This window comes from Mustela nivalis (assembly GCF_964662115.1).
Source record: "Mustela nivalis genome assembly, chromosome: 1".
Taxonomy (NCBI): Eukaryota; Metazoa; Chordata; class Mammalia; order Carnivora; family Mustelidae; genus Mustela; species Mustela nivalis.
In genome coordinates this window covers 67246416-67267125 of record NC_139020.1, presented here as the reverse complement: position 1 = coordinate 67267125, position 20710 = coordinate 67246416, and the positions used below count along the sequence as shown (strand labels likewise).

Here is a 20710-nt window from a genome sequence, read left to right as displayed (position 1 = left end):
AAAACAATAGGTATTTTTTTTGAAGACTTTAGTTTTTTGTCAGGGAGAGGGAGCACATACAGGGTGAACGGGAGGCAGAGGGAGAAGCAGACTCTGCTGAGCAAAGAGCACGATATGGGACGCGATCCCAGGACCCTGGGATCATGACCTGAGCCACCGAGGCATCCCAAAATGATAGTTTTAGAATTCTATCATTCCTCCTTTACTTACTACCTGGAATACTTTTTATAAAGTAGTGTCATTAGTGTTGATATTTACTTTTGATATTTATCACCTATGGCCTCTCCATTACACCACTTTAAAAACAGAAGGCAGGGGGGATTTAATGGAATGTTTATTAGTTTTGAGAAAGATATAATTAAAGACATAAAAGGGAACTAGATAATCAATCAAGCAAAATTTAAAAAGATGAAGGGATGACAATAATGGGAGAAGAAATTATATCACTATCTAAGAAAGCAGAATCTCTATTTTGAAACACCAGCCTTCAGATTTTTTTTTTAAGATTTTATTTATTTATTTGACAGAGATCACAAGCAGGCAGAGAGAGAGAGAGGGAAGCAAGCTCCCTGCTGAGCAGAGAGCCTGGCGCGGGGCTTGATCCCAGGACCTGAGATCATGACCTGAGCTGTAGGCAAAGGCTTTACCCACTGAGCCACCCAGGCACCCCCAGCCTTCAGAATTTCTATTCTCTCATTTGAGAAATAATGTTTTAAAGATTTGCCTGAGAAAATAACTGCATATAAGCCTACTAGCAAAGGTGACCCAGAAGTACCTTTAAGGGAAAAGTCTAGTTCGCTGATCACCAAACATCCAGAAAAGGACATTACTTTGGTCAAGTTCCACAATCTAGTAAATGTTTTGTAGACATGCAAATTCAAATACCTAGTTTTATCTAAAAGCAAACCTAACTGCAATGACTGAGCATAGAGACTGGTATCTTTAAAGCAGAAAGCCAATTTCTAAATTTGTGAAAAGAAATACAACAGCCAAGCAGTTAAAATACCTGGACTTTTTTTTGTGACCAACACATTTTATTATGCAAACAAATGTTCATTCACAAAAGTAGGGCGAAGAGTGGTTATATTAATAAAGAGTACCCTTAACTCAGCACCTCCCCCAGCACTTACTACTCAGCCTCAACAACTATCACTGGTTTGCATGGCACTTCATCTATTTTCCTTGCTGCAACTAATACACTTTTTTTTTTTTAAGATTTTATTTATTTATTCGACAGAGAGAGATTACAAGTAGGCAGAGAGGCAGGCAGAGAGAGAGGAGGAAGCAGGCTCCCTGCTGAGCAGAGAGCCCAATGCGGGACTCGATCCCAGGACCCTGAGATCATGACCTGAGCCGAAGGCAGCAGCTTAACCCACTGAGCCACCCAGGCGCCCCACTAATACACTTTTTTTTAAACGTGTTAATGCAATTCTTTTATCTGTTTGATTAATATATTTTTTAACGTACTGGTAAGCTATTTGGAATGCCATATTATCAGAGGGACTATAGTGAGACAGAGATACAATACAGAGACTGAGGTGGTCTTAATTCTCAGCTAAGATAACAGTTTTATGAAGGTAGTAGTCATGCTTCTAGAGCAGAATCTCCTTCCCTCTTGATTGTATTTAAATGGGTAGTACCTACCCACGTTTGCCTCTCTAGGATCCTTTCTTATTGTTCCAATATTCCTCTTACATTTTAACTAGTGTTTTCCATATATGGGATATAAAAATAGAAATACTTGTATTATAGTTACAACTTGGTTCTGCATTCCTAAGATGCACTAACCCATTTTAAATCTTAAACAGTGTCCCCATATTCTACTCAGATTTACAGATTTTGTTTTGGTTTCTGAATTTTATTCAGAAGGCAACTTTAATTCCCTTATCTCCAAATTACTGGAGGAAGGAGTATGTCTTGTCCTTCTGTTACTCTCACAAATTACAAATTACCAGCAAAATAGATCTATAATCCTAACATGGGATGTTCTGTGCAGAGGAATTAGGGGAATGCTACACCAGTTACTAATTATTATGTACCACTCCTTTAGAATGCCCAGGAACCTCAGAAGGCCTCACTCCTGCCTCGCTTTTTAAGCTTGTTTTCTTGGGTTTCTTTGGAAGGGTAAGAAATCCTTCTGGGCACAGGATCTCATCTGTGTCTACTTGAAAAAATATAAAATTTCAAAATATCCTCAACTTACAACCTCCCCTATGCTCCTTCAACTTTTAACAATATTTTATAAAGCAAGGGACACTCAAGTCTTTTGATTTCAGCTTAAAACAGAGAATATTTTTGAGGGTTTTTAAAAAACATTTTTAATTAATTTATTTAAGAACGAGAGCATGTATGCACTAATGGGCAGGATGGGCAAAGGGACAGGGAGAGAAAGAGAATCTTAAACAGACTTCACACTGAATACAGAATCTTAGATGGCATCATCTCACAACCCTGAGATCATGATTTGAGCCAAAATCAGGAGTTGGACCCTTAACTGACTGGGCCATCCAAGCACCCTGAACATTTTTGAGTTTTAAACACATAAAAAATATTTATGGGGCAGCTAGGTGGCTCATTTGGTCAAGTGCCTGCCTTCAGCTCAAATTAGGATTCCAGGGTCCTGGGAACTGGGATGGAGTCCCACATCAGCTCCCTGGTCGGCAGGGAGTTTGCTTCTCCCTCTGTCCCTTTGCTCCACTTGTGCGCTGTCTCTCTCAAATAAGAAAACAAAATGTTTAAAAAATAAATGTACGTTAAGGTAAATTTATTATAGTAATTGGTTAAGAACATAAACTTTGAAGTCAGAGTATTTGGTCCAAATCTCAGCTGTATGACCCTGGGCAAACCGCTTAATCTCTCTGCGCTTATGTCCTTACCTTATTATTACTCTATATAAGGTGTAACAATACTATCTGATTGAATCTTTACAACAACTCTAAGGAGGTTATATAAGTAAAGCACTTAGAAGAGTGCCAGTAAACACTATGCAGCTGTTATTTATGTAAGATTTATACATAACTATTACCACTTAAATATAGAAATAACTATAGATAAATGTACTTATTAATGTAACTACATAAACATGATTTGTTATTTTATAACATTATTTAAAAAGGCCGTTTAAACCCTGAAGGATCCCCTGTGGACAAAGTAATCTGTATGAATTAGAGGTAAAGAGTAAACTCTCGGGATTTGTTAAATGAAGATACATGGCCATGTATACAAGGTCAAGGGATTTAAAAGAAAAAATCAAATCAAATATATTTTCTTCAGTTTTTGAGTAAAGCATTTTAGTTTGAAAGAATAAGAAAAAGGAAAAAGAGAAATTATTAACTGAAAGAGGAATTCAGTTGCTTTACATATATTTTTTTAATTCACAATTGGAGAGGCATAAAAGTAAGCCTGATGCTCTCAAGATTCAGCTGTTGTGACAGCTCCTTAATAGGGAAAAAAAAATCTAGCATTTGAAAAATTTTAACCACAAGGTCTGCATAATTGAAGTAGGCAGGTAAAAATGACAATTATTTATTCATAATGCTGAAAACAAACATAATGAAGTAATGTTCAGAAGCTGGAGAGTAACTGTTCAGAGGCAGCTCTACTAACACTTGAATGCTGTTTCTGGTTCCATGAAAGTAAGCATTATAAATGAATTTTTACTTAAGATAGGAGATTAAAGATAGGTGGCAAAATTAGCAAACTACACAACCAACTCATCTCAAGTAAAACATTAATCAATTTTTAAATATGCATAAAGTGCTTATGTTTAAAACCCCAATCATTTGTTTCATCTACTATGTGAATCTACTGTCTTTTTTTTTTTTTTTTAAGATTTTATTTATTTGTCAGAGAGACAGAGAGAGAGAGCGTGTGCACAAGCAGGGAGAGCAGCAGGCAGAGGGAGAAGTAGACACTGTTGAGCAAGCAGTCTGATGTAGGACTCAATTCCAATCCCAGACCCTGGGATCATGACCTGAGCAGAAGGCAGATGCTTAACTGAGTGAGCCACCCAAGTGTCCTTCTACTACCTTTTCTTAATATCCACTTTTACATGTTGAATATTTGGGAAAATTGTGCCAATTTGTACAATCACACAAAGGTTTTGCGCACATTAAGATAATGATAGGAACTGGTGAAATAAGATTGAACTAGACTGCCTGTGAGATTCTCGAACATTGTAAACAATGGAACACTGGCATGACAAAAAGGATGCAGAAATTCTGTATGGAGGAATGGTGGAGGAATGGTGATGACAGTAGCGATCACTGTAATGATGAGAGCCATGAGCTATATCCATGGTCAATGCACTTGCAGCTTGTCTCATTGATGAGGATGAATGCATTTCATCCTCTAACAACTCTGGGAGGCAGGTACTAATTTGTACTGCTCCCATTTTATAGCCAGAGAAAGGCAAAGCCAAGGGGTAGAGTAACCTGTTCAAGGTCACAAAGGTAGTTACGGCAAAGGTTAAGATTTGAACCAAGGCAATTTGGTTCCAGACTCCACTCTTAACCACCATCAAGGTTCCACAAATAATTACTGAAGTTATACTACACTGGTAAGTGAGAAAAGCAAGGCACAGATCAGGATACAGTATGTGCCTGTTTGTGTAAAGTAGGGAAAAGGATATATACATATTTGACTATATTCCATAAAATATTTCCAGAAAGTCAAAACAGTGACTGCCTCAGAAGAGGGAAAATGATTAGCTGAGGGACTAGGACAAGACAAAGATTTTTATCTTTTGAACTGTGAACCGTGTGGGTATATTATCGATTAAGAAAATCATATAAAATTCTACTATCTATAAGGTTAAAGTTAAAATGAGTGACTCTCAACAATAACAAGCTACTCCTAACACCAGACAGAAGTTTCATAATAAATAACATATGTCATTGCTAAGGAACTGAAAAGCCAAGAAAGGAAAGGGGGAATGATTGGATCATGTTGTAATCTGAGAAAAAAATTAAATTGGAACCATTAAAAACCGTTTTCTGGAAAAGACTATAATAGACAAATATTAATTGAAATCACGTGAAAAAGGAAAGCAAATTGAAACTTTTCAAACAACAGGATTACATTACTGATAATTATTCTCTTTCCTACTACCAAGATTAGAAAGAATATGCCTTAAATTCTGAAGGTAAAGCAAGCTTTTCCTGTGCTTTCATGCAATTACCATCGATTCCACAAGGGGATGCTACAACTCTACAAATGACAAAGGAGCCCAAGAATTTAATTTCTGACTTAAAAAAAAATGGCATTCACATTTGTATACTCCCTTCTACCTATGGAAGTATAAATGAATTAGGAGATGTTTCTATTCCCTGTTATATAAATTTTTCTTAAAGATTTATTTATTTGAGAAAGAGAGAGAGAGATAGCAAGAGACAGCAAGGGAGAGCAAGCAAGTGAGAACAAGCAGGGTGAGGAGCAGAGGGAGAGAGAGGGGCAGAGGAAGAAGCTGGCTTCCTGCTGGTCTGGTATCGGGAATTTAGGGCTCGATCCCAAGACCCTGGGACCATGACCTGAGGCAAAGGCAGACACTTAACTGACTGATCAAGGTGCCCAAGGGAGGCTCTTTTAAAGACAAATGAGATTGATGCCCACAGTAAGAAACCTCTAAACACTTAATTCCGGGGTACCTGGGTGGCTCAGTGGGTTAAGGCCTCTGCCTTTGGCTCAGGTCATGATCCCAGGGTCCTGGGATCGAACCCCACATCCAGCTCTCTGCTCAGCAAGGAGCCTGCTTCCCCCTCTCTCTGTCTGCCTCTCTGCCTGTCAAATAAATAAATAAAATCTTAAAAAAAAATAAAATAAACACTTAATTCCAACAATTCCAACTCCTCTTCTAGGCACTGAAACTGAGTTCTAAATAGCAGGCCTTAGAGGCGAAGAGAAAGGCCTGTTTCAGTGGAAACCCAAGTCTAGCATGAGGGCTGCTGGGCAACCTACTGGAAGGGGCAGGACAGGCGTGCTTGTAAATGCTCTCGGCAGAAAAAAATGATAGATAGTTCTGCATCAATTCTGCTAAGGAAAATAACACCAGTTTAATGTATTAATAGTATGTTTTATCTACCATCAGTTTAATGTCACTGTTAAAGACATGAATAGGTAAAATAATAAAGTAACTATTACTGAGCCACCAGAGCACCTCAAGAAAGTATTTACTGAATCGGCTCAACATCTGAACCCTAGACACACATTTATTTACTCAGGAGTGGGAGTAGGGGTAGAATCTCAAGCAGATTCCCAGCTGAGCATAGAGCCCAATGTGGGGCTTGATTTCACAATCCTGAGATCATGACCTCAGCTGAAATCATGAGCTGGATGGATGCTCAACTAATTGAACCACCTAGGCGCACTGACCCTAGACATTTAAAATAACATCAGGGCCATTCACAGTGCATTTCAGCGGGGTGTGGTAAAGGAAAAAAATCACTGGTTAGAGCCCATTAACAGTTGATTCCCTATCATAAATCCTCTGTTTTCAAACATCCACAGTTCCTATCACCATTAATAAGGCTTCGGGACTGCAGATGCATCTGTGACCAAGCATCTTCTCACATGGGCAACTCCTACGCAATGTTTTAAATGATTTTCATTTTCTCCTTAGAGTTAAGATTTCATTTTTGAACAGAACAATATTCCTAGATAATTCAGTTCTTACATCTCAGTACTAGAGGTCAAGTCATAAAACTATGAATGTACTTTTATTTCTGCAAAAATAAATTAATAACCAAATCAATTAAAGTTAATGACTTCTGGCTTATTCTATCTCAAATTTTAAAAATATGCATATAGTAAGCATTTATTTGCTTGTCCATTTTATTAAAGGGGATGACCTACTGTAGAGTTCACTACAATGTTTGTCTTCTTACCAGGCTTGATGAGAGGAATCATTTCTTAACACATTCACAGGAACCTTAATCTCACCCAGGAAAATATCTTGGACCAGGTTTCCATTATTCCACAAGTCGATTCTGAAAATTTAAAAATAAAACTTTATTTTTTGCAAACAATGTTTAAGAGCATACACGCCAACAGGTAGCTTCAAATCACTTTGATTGCATTATAGCATTAATTTTACATGCTTAAAAGTAAGAGATGTTAGCGTTGTCATATACCTCACTAACTAAACTAAGAAAAGAAAATATTGCAGTAGCTTTTATTTTATAAGCACAGAGTATAACTATTTTAAATAGTCTAAAAGAAAGCACTTAAGTTTCTTAGTTTCAAAGTCTAGGCTTTATTTTAACCTGTAGCAGTAAGAACTGGAGTTACCTTGTTGAATTTGAGAAAAGAAACCAACACAAGACTACAGTTTCTTTCTCAATTAGAGCCAGTTAATATGTAAAGATAGGTGATTAAAAAAAAATACATTACCTGATCATTCCAAACATGTGACTAATACACCCTTTAGATGAACACACTGTTAACACCACACCTGTACATGCACTTACAGAACTTTGCCCTCCCAAACAGCAGAGATTTAAGACCTAAATAGCACAAACTTCAAACACATGCACCTGTTGAATTATCTTACAAGACTTCTTACCTCACTGAAATTTCTGTTAGACAGCAGATATGTTAAGAAGAATAAAAAAATTATTTCTAAATTGGCTAATATATAATTACTTTTCTATATATTCTTTGCATCCATTATGTTAGATTAAGAAATTTAAAGAGCAATTAAATTTGTGAAAATTAAAAATATAATAAAATAGGTGAAAATCAGGTCATCTTTGGTATTAAATAAATATACCTTGACTACTTCTGCAAAGAAAACAGATTTTGAAAAGATAGTATGAATTTAAATAAGATGCCTGTTTCTCTAAGTTTCATCAACCATCTTGCTAAAGAGAAGTCTATTAAGCTTGGTTCACCTATTTTCTTTTTATGGTTTTTCTATTTTGGATTTAGGATTTTCTTTTGGCACCAAAAAAAGCAGATCTTTAAAACTCTAAGACAAATACCTAATTTCTAGCTTTTCAATGTCCTCCTCTTCTACCTGGAACTGAGACTTTCTTGTGTAACTACTGGATCTGGTTACCTGTGAACAAAACATTTTAGTTTACAAAAAATTTTTAAATATTTTTTCCTACATGAACTTAAAAAACTATCATCTCTAAAATGTTCAATTGTGTTTATTATAAACAGAGGAAAATGCTTAGGTAATAGTTCTCCCAAAGCTAAAGATAAAAATGGTTATGGAAGTAGCAGGGAGGTAAGAATAAGGCAGTACAAAAATACCAAAGGCAATTTTGCCTCCATGCCCTTCCTTATCAACTCAATCTACAGCAACACTAGGTTCTATGACTCATATGTAATCTCTTAGTGGCTCAAAGAGTGAAAGCGTTCTATTTTGGCGAAGCTGCACATGCGAAGAACTGTTTGTAAAGACTTTCCTACATTTCTCAAGATATCAATTCTATCCTTACACTTCCTTCTCGCATTTTTACCAAAAATACCAAGGCAACTGGCAGGGACTTCCTCTGCTACCATCCACCTGAACTTGTTCTTCTCACATGGTCCTTCTACTTGATGAGTTTTCTCATTTATTCTGAACAAGAGATGAGATGATCCTCCTCTTCTCCAAGACTATTCCACCCATGCATGACATACAGTAAGCATGCAGTAAACATTTGATCTATTCCCAGGTTTCAGCACCAAAACAAAACAAAACAAAACAAAAATATTTCATCTATTTTAATTAAAGCTTTTTACCAGCTTATTCACCTCACTCAAGTCTAAGAAAAATTCTATACTTAAATTATGGTCTTCCTATTTATCTCCTTCCTTTCACAGACAAATATCTCAAAACTGTAATCCATCCTTGTAGCCGCCACTTCCTCACACCCAGTCACTACAGTGACTCCTTAAGATCTGGTTTCCTCACAGATCACCCTCCCCAAACTCCTCTCTTAGTCACCAGGTCTGATGATGAGTCCTTAGTTCTCATCTTCCTTGACCCCAGAACAAGTGAGTACAACCATACCTCCTTTCCCAGAAACATTGTTTTGAATTTACCCATGCACTACCCAGGCAACCTCCTGTTCTCTGCTTCTTCCTGTGGGACCTCTTCTTCTTCAGAACCTATAAATACTGGTTTTCTCCGCGGTTTTAACTTTTATGTTGCTCTAAGAGCTGCAAAGGGCTATACAGTTTCAAAGTGCTTTCACATTCATTATCTTCTTTGTTCATCAGAATGCTGTTTTGAAGCAGGCAGGGCTAGATTTATTATCCTCATCTTGAAAATGAGGAAGTTAAAGGACAGAAATTAAGACATGCTCAAAGCTGAATACTTTTTAAGTGGCAGAACTGAGCTTCCTCACTTTTCTCCTATGTTGTATGCCTCTATTCCCCTGGCTTCCTTGACTCTCTGGCAAGCAAATCTTGAGTGCTTATCTACAGCCATCAGCCATCTTATGTTTGTCATGAACTCCCTACTGAGGGGTTTTCATATCAGACCTCAAGTTCATTATGTCCCCAACTGAACCATTTGTGTTTTCCTTAACTTTTCCCTTATTCCAGATTTGAAACCATGAGGACAACTGACTTTTCCCTTTGTCTTTTCTTCTATAATCAATTTGTTATCCTCCCCTCTACAGCTTCTTTCTCATCTGTCACTTCCTCTCTTTTCCCATGTTACTCTCTTGGATCAGAAGCCCTTCCACCTTCCTTTTTAAAAAAATAACAACAACAAAAAACCCCACCTAAACTATGAGTCTCTTATTTCTGTTCTTTCTCAGCTATTGGCCCACAGATCACGGTTAATTCTTCCCGAAACACTGCATTACTCTTACCACTTCCAGGCTCAAAAACATTCAACAGCTACTCTGTAAGCACGTTAGCCACAGGTAGTCAAGGCCTTTCGTAGTTGGTCCTAGTCTAGCTTTTAAGCTTTGCTCCAATTATTCTCTTATAGAACCCTTCCAGTTAAATCACTATTTGCTATTCTTTGGATGTAACTTACTGCTTTTCTGTCTCTTTGTCTATGCTTAAAATGTTCTTTCTAATACTCCTCCCTAACTTAACTCAGCTGGAAAACTCATCTAACCTTCCCTGTATCTACTGCATTTTGCTGCTGTGTGTATGCATGCATATATGTGCTTTGTGTCTCTTGCTTTAGCTCAAAGACAGAGATTGAATCTCATCTTTATAATCTGCTCAACAAAGGGCTTTTTGAATAAATATTTTAAGGCTTCATATGTACACCTGAATACAGCAAGCAGGTCAGACCTTGCCTTTCAAAAGGCCATCTGCTTGCTCCAAGTTGTCCCATGTTTTCTGCAGGCTAGATTTAATAGCCACTGATAAATATATAACCACCGAAGTCCTTAGCCAGGAAATGGAAAAGTCTCATACTGGTGCTTTTTCTTTTATCTTTCTTTCTCCCTTGCCTCTACCCCCACAATTCTTCCTACTTCAATTTTGGTATTTTTCTCAACCTATTTTTCTTTATATAGTAATTAGGCATGGCTAGATGTGCTCTCACTCCTCTTCACTTGGAATTATCAAGAAAAACACACATACAAAAGAGGAAAAAGCACACAATGGATCTTTTCCCCAAATCTTCCTACATGCTAACTAATCTCACTTGCGACATGTTCTATGGTTAGAACACAATCTTTTAGAAATCAGAGATCTTTTTCTTCCCTGTAGTTTTCAAATAATATGAAAAAGGATTTCTTTAACCAATGCTCCACAGTAAAGAACTCCAAAGCACTATATTTTGGGGCAACTTCAAGGCAGTTGAAGATCTCTATGAAAACAAGCATTTGTCTATAGAGGCAATTAGCTAAAAAGAACTTAATAATAAGGCTTTAATCTTATAGCACTTTATGGTCTCAACGCATTCTCACATTTGGGCCTCCTAAAAACTCTGTCAGGTAGGTAGCTAGTGTTTTCTCTTACAAAATTATCTTTTCACAAGATAAACTTAAACCTCACATTTAGTGATTTATTCCACATCAACTGGGACAAGAACTCCAACCAACTGATGTCATACTTACTTTACTAGTGATTTTCAAACAGTAGTACTCAGTATAAGAGTTCAGTGGCCACTGTGTGTCAGGTGGGGGGGCTGGATAAGGTGGGAGGGTGTGTGAAGGAGGATGTGGTAATAGGGATGAATAGAGAGTAGGTGTGGCCCTAGTCCTTCCTATCCCCAAATCGGTTGTAGTTCTGCCTTTATTTGTTTTATATACTGGTCCTCTACCACATTATATCATGGTTCTACTGTTCTTGGAATAGAAATGCTTAGTTGCATTAGCTGATTAATTGATTACTATGGCTATAGCTCAAAAAAAAGAAGTAAACCAGGGGCGCCTGGGTGGCTCAGTGGGTTAAGCCGCTGCCTTCGGCTCAGGTCATGATCTTGGGGTCCTGGGATCGAGTCCCGCATTGGGCTCTCTGCTTAGCAGGGAGCCTGCTTCCTCCTCTCTCTCTGCCTGCCTCTCTGCCTACTTGTGATCTCTCTCTGTCAAATAAATAAATAAAATCTTTAAAAAAAAAAAAAAAAAGAAGTAAACCAGCATTCAATATTAAATATTCAATGTCAACATTTATATAAAATAAAAAGTTACCTCAAAATAAAAGATTTCATTAAACTGCGGATTGCTTGTTTTCTTCTTTACTTTTGTCTTCTTTTGGTCATTCCTGTTCCAATGTGGTAGAGTTTTACCTTGTAGAACTTAATGGTACACAATTATAAAACATGCTATTTCCAACCAGGGAGCATGACTTCCCTTTAGCTGTTAAGATGACTCAGGGAAAACTATAGTTTTAAATATTACTTGGGGAAAAAATCTGACATGTCTCTAAAGACCCAAATCAAAGAAAATACAAGTTTGTATATGCGATATATGACCAGATTGTATTTTCTCTCTATGGCTACACTAGGCTGACTATCGAGCTTATTTTACATATACAAGCTTATTTTATATCAGAATGGTAAAAGGAAGACAGTGAGATTCAGAGTACCTTTATCTATGCTGAAAAATACCTGAGGAACACAAAAAGCATTAACTAAATTTATTTCTTGGGCTTACAATATGGCTTTTTAAAAAAACTTTTTCTTATGAAATAATTAGAGAAGGTTGCAAAGAAATGTACACAGAAATCCCATGCAGTCTTTCCCCACCCTCTCCCACAATTTTAACATCTTATGTGATGATAGTACACTATCAATACTAATAATGACTCTTAAAATGGAATTCACAAGCAAATGGTTTCCACTTGTATGTTACTAAATGATTACACTAAAGAATTTGTCTTTAGCTACAGATTATAAATGGAAACAAAAAAATAGCTCAATTAGGTTAAACATTTTTAACATCTAGAACTAATCCCTCTGATAACATGAATGTTCAAGGACTGAGTATCTGCTTTCAACTTTAGAAGCATCTACAGTGCTAACAGTGCAATACTGTTTGAGCACACAGTAAGTACTAGTCATGGCACTAGGTACTTTATATACATGTATTAATACATTTTTTAAAAGTGACTTACTGGTGCTTTTCTAAAAAATAAAAAATACTTCTATTGTACACCTGAAACTAATATAACACTGTATGCTGACTATTCTGGAATTAAGAAAAATTAATAAAAATAAATTTTAAAAAAAGAATACCTAAAGAGCCTGAAGTTGGGGAGAAGGGGTATGTGTCTGTGTATGTATGTATGTATGAGTTTAGTATAAAGCAAATATTTGCTCTTTGTTTCCTGATTTTAAACCTTCAAAGTTGTAGGCAAATTTCAGACTAGTCAGGCTCTGGAAGAAATCATAATGAAGTTATAAAATACAAAATATATAAATTGCTATAGGTTTTCCCATAAATCATTAGAAATAATTTAAATCAATGATATGGTGCACTTTACCATGTTCTGGTACTTCAGCAGGCTGTCTACAGCTTGGAATCTCTCTGCAGAGCACAGATGCCATGAGCAGAAAAGGCATTTTTAGTTCCTAGCAGTTTTCCAGATAAAAATATGGAAACTGCCTTGGGAATCTGAGCTAGCATTTCTTAAAACAGGATTTACCCATATAAAATCTAAGACATTTGAAGGTAGGAAGGCCAATGATGAGTGAGGAAGGTCAAATTTATGTTTTAAAGAACATTTTAACTACTATAAAACTAACATTGCTCCCCACAGTCTAAGAGTCCAGCATATCTGAAATGGCATCTACTTTCTTTCTATAAGAATAGGACTTGGTTGTTTGCAAATGTATAACAGAACTCACTAAAAATGTTTCTTTCAAAGCATTCATTAACTTTGTGTCATAAATAACCATTTAGCATTTTTCTTAAAATCTTAATCTTTTAATTCTTAAAGTCACATTTTAAAACATAAAAATCTAATAATAATTTGCTCTCCTACTCTGAATTCCTAACTCCAGGTTACAAATAGAAGCCAACCAGTGATCATTTCAATGTAATGAAGCATCTACTATCGAAGAAGGAAATCATTTAAGCCCATATACATACTAAGTCTTCAGATCCAGAGATGTTTACATTTCTGGATTAAAATCAGTGTACTTATGGAAAATAAAGGCATGTTTGAAATTATGTGTTTAGAGTTAAGAAAAATCTAATAATAATTCAATAAACACTACCTACCAATGACATGGATGGAGTTAGAGAGTATTAGGCTAAGTGAAATAAGCCAGTCAGAGAAAGACAGATACCATATGATTTCACTCATATGTGGAATTTCAGAAACAAATCAGCATGGGGGAAAAAAAAAGAGAGGCAAATCAAGAAACACTGACTCTTAACTACAGAAAGCAAACTAATGATTAGCAGCAGGGAGGTGGGTGGGGGCATAGGAGAAATGGGGGGTGGGAGAAATAGGGGATGGGGATTAAGGAGTGCACATGTGATGAGCACTGGGTGTTGTATGGAAATGTTGGATCACTGTATTATACACCTGAAACTAATATTATAGTGTATGTTAACTGGAATTCAAATAAAAACTTAAAAAACAAAACAAAACATTACCTAGAAGGGCCCACTAGAGAAACTGTTGCATAAGGGTCACAGCTTTGTCCATTTATGAGAGGCAACCCATGGCATGCCATGATGCTAAGAAAGAAAAAAAAATTAACATATATTCAAGTTAAACAATATAAAGCATTATTTTAAAATATAAAATTAATCAAAGGGTTAAAATTGTTTTCCACAAGTGTGCAGATGTATGCCTATATATCACACCTACCCCAAATACATCTATCTATATTGTGCACTTTTATCTACTTATGCTGTATTTCCGAAATATGACTTAAACCAGTCTGCCACGGTCAGTATTGGCTCTACCAAATAATATGTAGCACACATTCCCCAAGTAAATATCCAGCAAGGTACATTCTGTGGTTTGATAATATATTAAAACTGCTGTGGCTTCTAAACAGGAAAAGAATGTGGTGTGAACCTTAAAGGAGAAACTACAAACCAAGCTAGATCTATGGCATCACATCCTCTGCTAAAGCATGAATGAGAAACAAGGAAACGACTGTGGTTTCCACTTAAAATCTGATTCATAAATAGAGGGCAAGCCTCCCACAATTCTGTAGCCTTTTATTTTGAGTCTCAGTAACAGCTCCTGTATCACTCTACAAGAAATGTTTCAGAACTTAAAAACCAAGGTCTTCTAATCAGCTCTACAGGTAAAGTCCCTGGTATTTACAGAGGACATAGAATTTAACTTAATGGTCTGCTCCTCACATTTTCTCACTCAATATTGAGTTCACATATTTAGTTTAACATTTAAGGGTCTGCCTTTCCTAATGTTTAAGAGAAACTCATGAGAGTTACTGAAGAGTATTCTTTGTTGAAATACGTGGGCTACTGAGCAACATCCTTATTTCTCTCCACAACCCACAGATCATATATGTGGGTGAAGTGTATATGCTGTGCTGCCAAGCAAAGAAAGAAATGATAATATGACTCATGTCTATTAAACTGCATATCAAAAATCAAATTTAAAAAATTTCTGAAACTAACCAAAGAAAGCACAGGCCAAGATAATACTTCTGGTTATTAAAATGTTAGGCTCAGGGTACAGTCAAATTTTCCAACTACATACTGTTTGAAATTTATAATCCTCAGGCTGAATCTCAAAATGATACTTGGTTTTTTACACAGCACTTGTAGTTTACAATGTATTTTCACAAAATGTATCTAACTCCCACAACTGCCTTTGAGAAAAAACACCTTAAAGAAGAAAGGACCAAAAAGATTATGTAACACAGGAACAAAAAAAGGCTAAAGGTAATACAACTAGTACAAAGTGGGCCAAGACACAACTTCTACTTTCTTAACTGTTTCTGAAGTCCAGTGTCTTTCCACATTCCCTATTGCGCCTGAATTTATTGTATTACTCTCCTTGTAATACCAAATTTATCTCATGTATGTATTAATTAAGAAATCTTAATTACAGAAAGCCACTATAATTTTTTTTTAAGATTTTATTCACTTATTAGAGAGAGAGAGAGAGAGAGAGAGAGAGACCACAAGTACGCAGAGCAGCAGGCAGAGGAAGGAGAAGCAGGCTCTCTGCTGAGCAGGGATCCTGATGTGGGGCTCGATCCCAGGACTCTGGGATCATGACCTGAGCTGAAGGCAGCCGCTTAACCAACTGAGCCACCCAAGTACCCCAGAAAGCCACTGTAATTTTATGAGTTATAAAAAACCTGAGAAAAATGCAGTTCATTACACCAAGATTTCTATAAGAATATTCCACAAAGCCAAACAATGATGCCCATAAGCCAAAAGTATGAATCTACAGAAATCATCAGAAGTGGTCTTAATTTTTAAATGTAAAACAGTTTTAAAATTGTTTTCTGACAGGGGCGCCTGGGTGGCTCAGTGGGTTAAAGCCTCTGCCTTCAGCTCAGGTCATGATCCCAGAGTCCTGGGATGGAGCCCCACTATCAGGCTCTCTCTCAGCGGGGAGCCTGCTTCACTCTCTCTCTGTCTCTGCCTGCCTCTCTGCCTACTTGTGATCTCTCTCTATTTCTCTCTCTGTCAAATAAATAAATAAATAAATAAATAATCTTACAAAAAAAAAAAAAAGTTTAAAAAAAGGGGGGGTGCACCTGGGTGGATCAGTGGGTTAAAGCCTTTGCCTTCGGCTCAGGTCATGATCTCAGGGTCCTGGGATTGAGCCCCACATGGGGCTCTCTGCTCTTTCCCCTCCCCTGTCTGCCTGTCTCTACCTACTTGTGATCTTTCTCTCTCTCTCTCTGTGTCAAATAAATAAATAAAATCTTTTAAAAAATTGTTTTCTGACAAACTTAAGACTATTAAATACAAATTATGTTATTTACTGCATGTCATGAAATATTTTTCTAATTACCTAGATTCAACTATTCTTCTAATCAGTGAATCAAGCAAATTCATACCATAAACCACGGATGAGCAGAAAACAAATGTTGAAAATGAGCTTAGTATACCAAATGATCTTACATTTTGTTTAACTATGACATTTGATATTAATACATTTTCTAGAAATTGCAAAGGAAAATAAATTTAGTCCAAACTTGTTTAAAATACAGAATGACCTGAATCTCTTCCTTGAGGTTTGTTTTTACACTAGAAGACAAGTGTTAATATCTATGTACAGCTAAGATGGAGTAAGAGGGAACAGAATTACTTCCCGGCCTGAAATAACTGGGGGGGAAAAAAGAACAAAAACTGGCAGTGCAATACACTGATCTCTGAGGGCAGAAGAAATGACATAAGCCCCTAACTCTCCCACCATATTGCTAGAAGGAGAATTTTTAGTTGGGAACTAGAGTTTCAAAGGCAGAGTACCAGAGAAAAGAAGAGCTGCACAAAAAGAAAATTCCAGAGAGCTACAAGAATCCCTCTGGAGTGATTAGCAGAGTGTTGATAAGCATGTGTATGTAAGGAAACTGAGACTAGAGAAAGAATCATCTGAAAAGAGCAGAAGGCCTTTAGCTTGAATTGTAATCCTGAGGTCCTAGATTAAGCCCCGAATCAGGGCTTTCTGCTCAGTGGGGAGTCTGCTTCTCCCTCTCCCCCCACTCATGCTCTCTTGCTTCTCTCTCTCTCAAATAAATAAATAAAATCTTAAAAAAAAAAAAGGCAGAAGGAACAATTCTTGAAGCGCTTACAAATAGTTAGCACAAGGTCCTACCAGCCATATTATGAAACCTGGTAATTTATAGATGCTGCCTCAGGACTGAGAAAATGTAAGTCCAAGACTAAAAGCTGTTCTTATTCCATCCATCAAAGTTTAAAAGCAAACCACAAAAGAATGAAACTGTTTCCAAGTTACTTAACTGGGTCCTCAAGTATACTGATAAAAATATAAAAATATCCAGAAACTTCATAATGCCTAGAATCAAATAGAAAATAACCAAGAACACAAAGAATAAAAAAAAAATGAGCCATAATGATATGTCAAGAAACAATAAAAATCCCAAATAAACAACCTAATCTTGCACATAAATGAGCTAGAAAAAGCAGCACACCAAAACTCAAGAAACCAGTAAGAGGAAGGAAATAAAGATCAGAGAAATAAATGAAATAGAAACTTAAAAAACAAAACATATCAATGAAACCAGAAGCTGGTTCTTTGAAAATATCAACAAAATTGATAAACCTTTAGCCAGAATCCCCAGAGGGGGAGAGGGGGAAACAGAGCAAGAGAGGACTTGAAAACAAAATCAGAAACGAAAGAGGAGAAATAACAACTGACACCACAGAAATAAAAAGGATAATTAGAGAACAGTATGAAAAATTTATGTGCCGGACAACCTAAAATAGACAAATTCCTAGAAATATCCAAGTTTCCAAAACTGAATTAGGAAAAAATGGAAAATGTGAACAGATAATTACCAGCACTGAAATCGAATCAATAATCAAAACCTTTCCAACAAATAAAAGTCTAGGACCAGACGGTGTCACTGGTGAATTCTATCAAACATTTAAAGATGAGTTAATATCTATTCTTTTCAAACTATTACAAAAAATACAAGAGACAGGAAGGCTTCTAAATTCATTCTATGAGGCCAGCATTACCCTGATACCAACACCAGATAAAGACACTACAAAAAAAGGGAACTACAAGCTAAAATTTCTGATGAAAGTAGAGGCAGAAATACTCAACAAAAAATTAGCAGATCAAATCCAATAATATATTTTAAAAAATCATTCATTGTGATCGAGTGGGATTTATTCCCAGAATGCAAGGGTGGTTTCAATATTCACAAATCAATCTATGCGATATATCACATCAACAAGAGAAAGGATGAAAACCACATGGTCATTTCAACAGATACAGAAAAAGCACTGAACAAAGTAGGACATCCATTCATGATAAAAACCCTCATTAAAATAAGTTTAGAGGGAACATACCTCAACATAATGAATGCCTTCTATGAAAAACCCACAGCTAACAACATCCTTAATGGGAAAAAAACAAGAGTTTTCCCTGTTAAGATCAGAAATAAAACAAGAATGTCCAGTCTCATCACTTTTATTCAACACAGTACTGAAGTCCTAGCCACAGCAATCAGAAAACAAAAATAAAAGACATCCAAATGGTAAGAAGTAAAACTTTCACTATTTGTAGATGACACACTACTGTATATAGAAACCCCTAAAAACTCCACCAAAAAACTAGAACTCCTAAATGATTTCAGTAAGGTTTCACAATACAAAATCAATATACAGAAATTCATTGCATTTCTATACATTAATAATTAAATAGAACAGAGAAATTAAGAAAAAATCCCATTTATAATTGTGTCCAAAATAATAAAATGCCTAGTAATAAACATAGCCAAAGAAGTGGAAGATCTGTACTCTGTTAATTATAATACACTGATCAAAGAAAGTGAAGATGACAGAAACACATGGAAAGGTATTTCATGCTCATGGATTGGGAGAACAAATATTGCTAAAATCCATACTACTCAAAGCAAGGTACACATTTAATGCAATCCCTTTCAAAACAACAACAGCCTTGTTCACAGAACTAGAATAAACAATCCTAAAATTTGTATGGAACCACAAAAGACTCTGAATAGCCAAAATAATCTTTTTTTTAAAAATCCACACATAGGGGCGCCTGGGTGGCTCAGTGGGTTGGGCCGCTGTCTTCGGCTCGGGTCATGATCTCAGGGTCCTGGGATCGAGTCCCGCATGGGACTCTCTGCTCGGCAGGGAGCCTGCTTCCCTCCCTCTCTCTCTCTGCCTGCCTCTCCATCTACTTGTGATTTCTCTCTGTCAAATAAATAAATAAAATCTTAAAAAAAAAAAATCCACACATAATGTATTATTTGCCCCAGGGGTACAGGTCTGTGAACCATCAGGCTTACACATTACACTTTTTTAAAAAAAATAAAGATTTTATTTATTTGACAGAGAGAAAGATCACAAGTAGGCAGAGAGGCAGGCAGAGAGAGAGGGGGAAGCAGGCATCCTGCAGAGCTGACAGCCCAATGAGGGGCTCGATCCCAGGACCCTGAGATCATGATCTGAGTCAGTGGAAGAGGCTTAACCCACTGAGCCACCCAGGCGCCTCTAGCCAAATCAATCTTGAAAACAAAGTACTGAAGTACTGCAATCCCAGATTTCAAGATACACTATGTATCCATAGTAATCAAAACAGTAGGGTACTGGCACAAAAAAAAGTCATACAGATTAATGGAACAGAACAGAGAGCCCAGAAATAAACCCATGATTATATGATTAATCTTCGACAAAGGAAGCAAGGATATGAAATGGGAAAAAGACAGTCTCTTCAACAAATGGTGTTGAGAAAACTGGACAGATACATGACAAAGAATGAAACTGGACCACTTTTTCTTATACCATAAAAAAAAAAATCTCAAAATGGATTAAGAATCTAAATGTGACACCTGAGGCCATAAAAATTCTAGAAGAGAACATAGGCAGTAATTTCTCTGACACTGGCTGCAGCAACATTTTTCTAGGTAAGTTTCCTCAGGTAATGGAAACAAAAGCAAAAGTAAAATATTGGGACTGTATCAAAATAAAAAGCACAGCAAAGAAAGGAACTAACAAAACTAAAAGACAATCTACTGAACAGGAGAAGGTATTTGCAAATGATATGTCCAATAAAGGGTTAGTATCCAAAATACATAAAGAATTTACACAACTCAACACCCCAAAAACAAGTAATCGAATCTAAAAATGGGCAGAAGACACGCACAGACATTTCTCCAAAGAAGACATGCAGACGGCCAATAGATACATGAGAAGATGCTTAAAATTACTCATCATCAAGGAAATACAAATGAAAACCACACTGAGATACCACCTCACATTAGTCAGAATGGCCAGTATAAAAAACACAAAAAACAAGAAGCACTAACAAGGATGTGGAGAAAAAGGAACCCTCCTGTACTGTTAGTGAGAATGCAAACTGGTGTAGCCACCAGGAAAAATAGGATGGAGCTTCCTCAAAAATACAAAAATAGAATTACCATGTGATTCAGTAATTCTACTACTGAACCTTTACCCAAAAAATATGAAAACACTAATTTGAAAAGATATATGCACTCCTTATGTTTACTGCAGTTTTTTTTTTAAGATTTTATTTATTTATTTGACAGAGAGAGAGACGGAGAGAGAGGGAACACAAGCAGGGGGAGTGGGAGAAGGAGAAGCAGGCTTCCTGCTGAGCAAGGAGCCCATTGCAGGGCTCGATCATC

At 36.5% G+C, this 20710-nt stretch overlaps 1 protein-coding gene across 5 annotated transcripts in view; it reads right to left on the bottom strand.

Moving 5' to 3' along the window:
• RASA2 (RAS p21 protein activator 2) overlaps positions 1–20710 on the bottom strand; it is a 143780-nt gene that overhangs the window by 47906 nt on the left and 75164 nt on the right. For all 5 annotated transcript variants that reach the window (XM_082712385.1, XM_082712382.1, XM_082712383.1 and 2 more), the window contains exons 6-9: positions 14004–14087; positions 11589–11661; positions 7977–8053; positions 6882–6983 (exon numbers count right to left, since the gene is read on the bottom strand). In XM_082712385.1, the coding sequence (XP_082568511.1) occupies positions 6882–6983; positions 7977–8053; positions 11589–11661; positions 14004–14087 (336 nt within the window). The remainder of the gene's footprint in view (positions 1–6881; positions 6984–7976; positions 8054–11588; positions 11662–14003; positions 14088–20710) is intronic.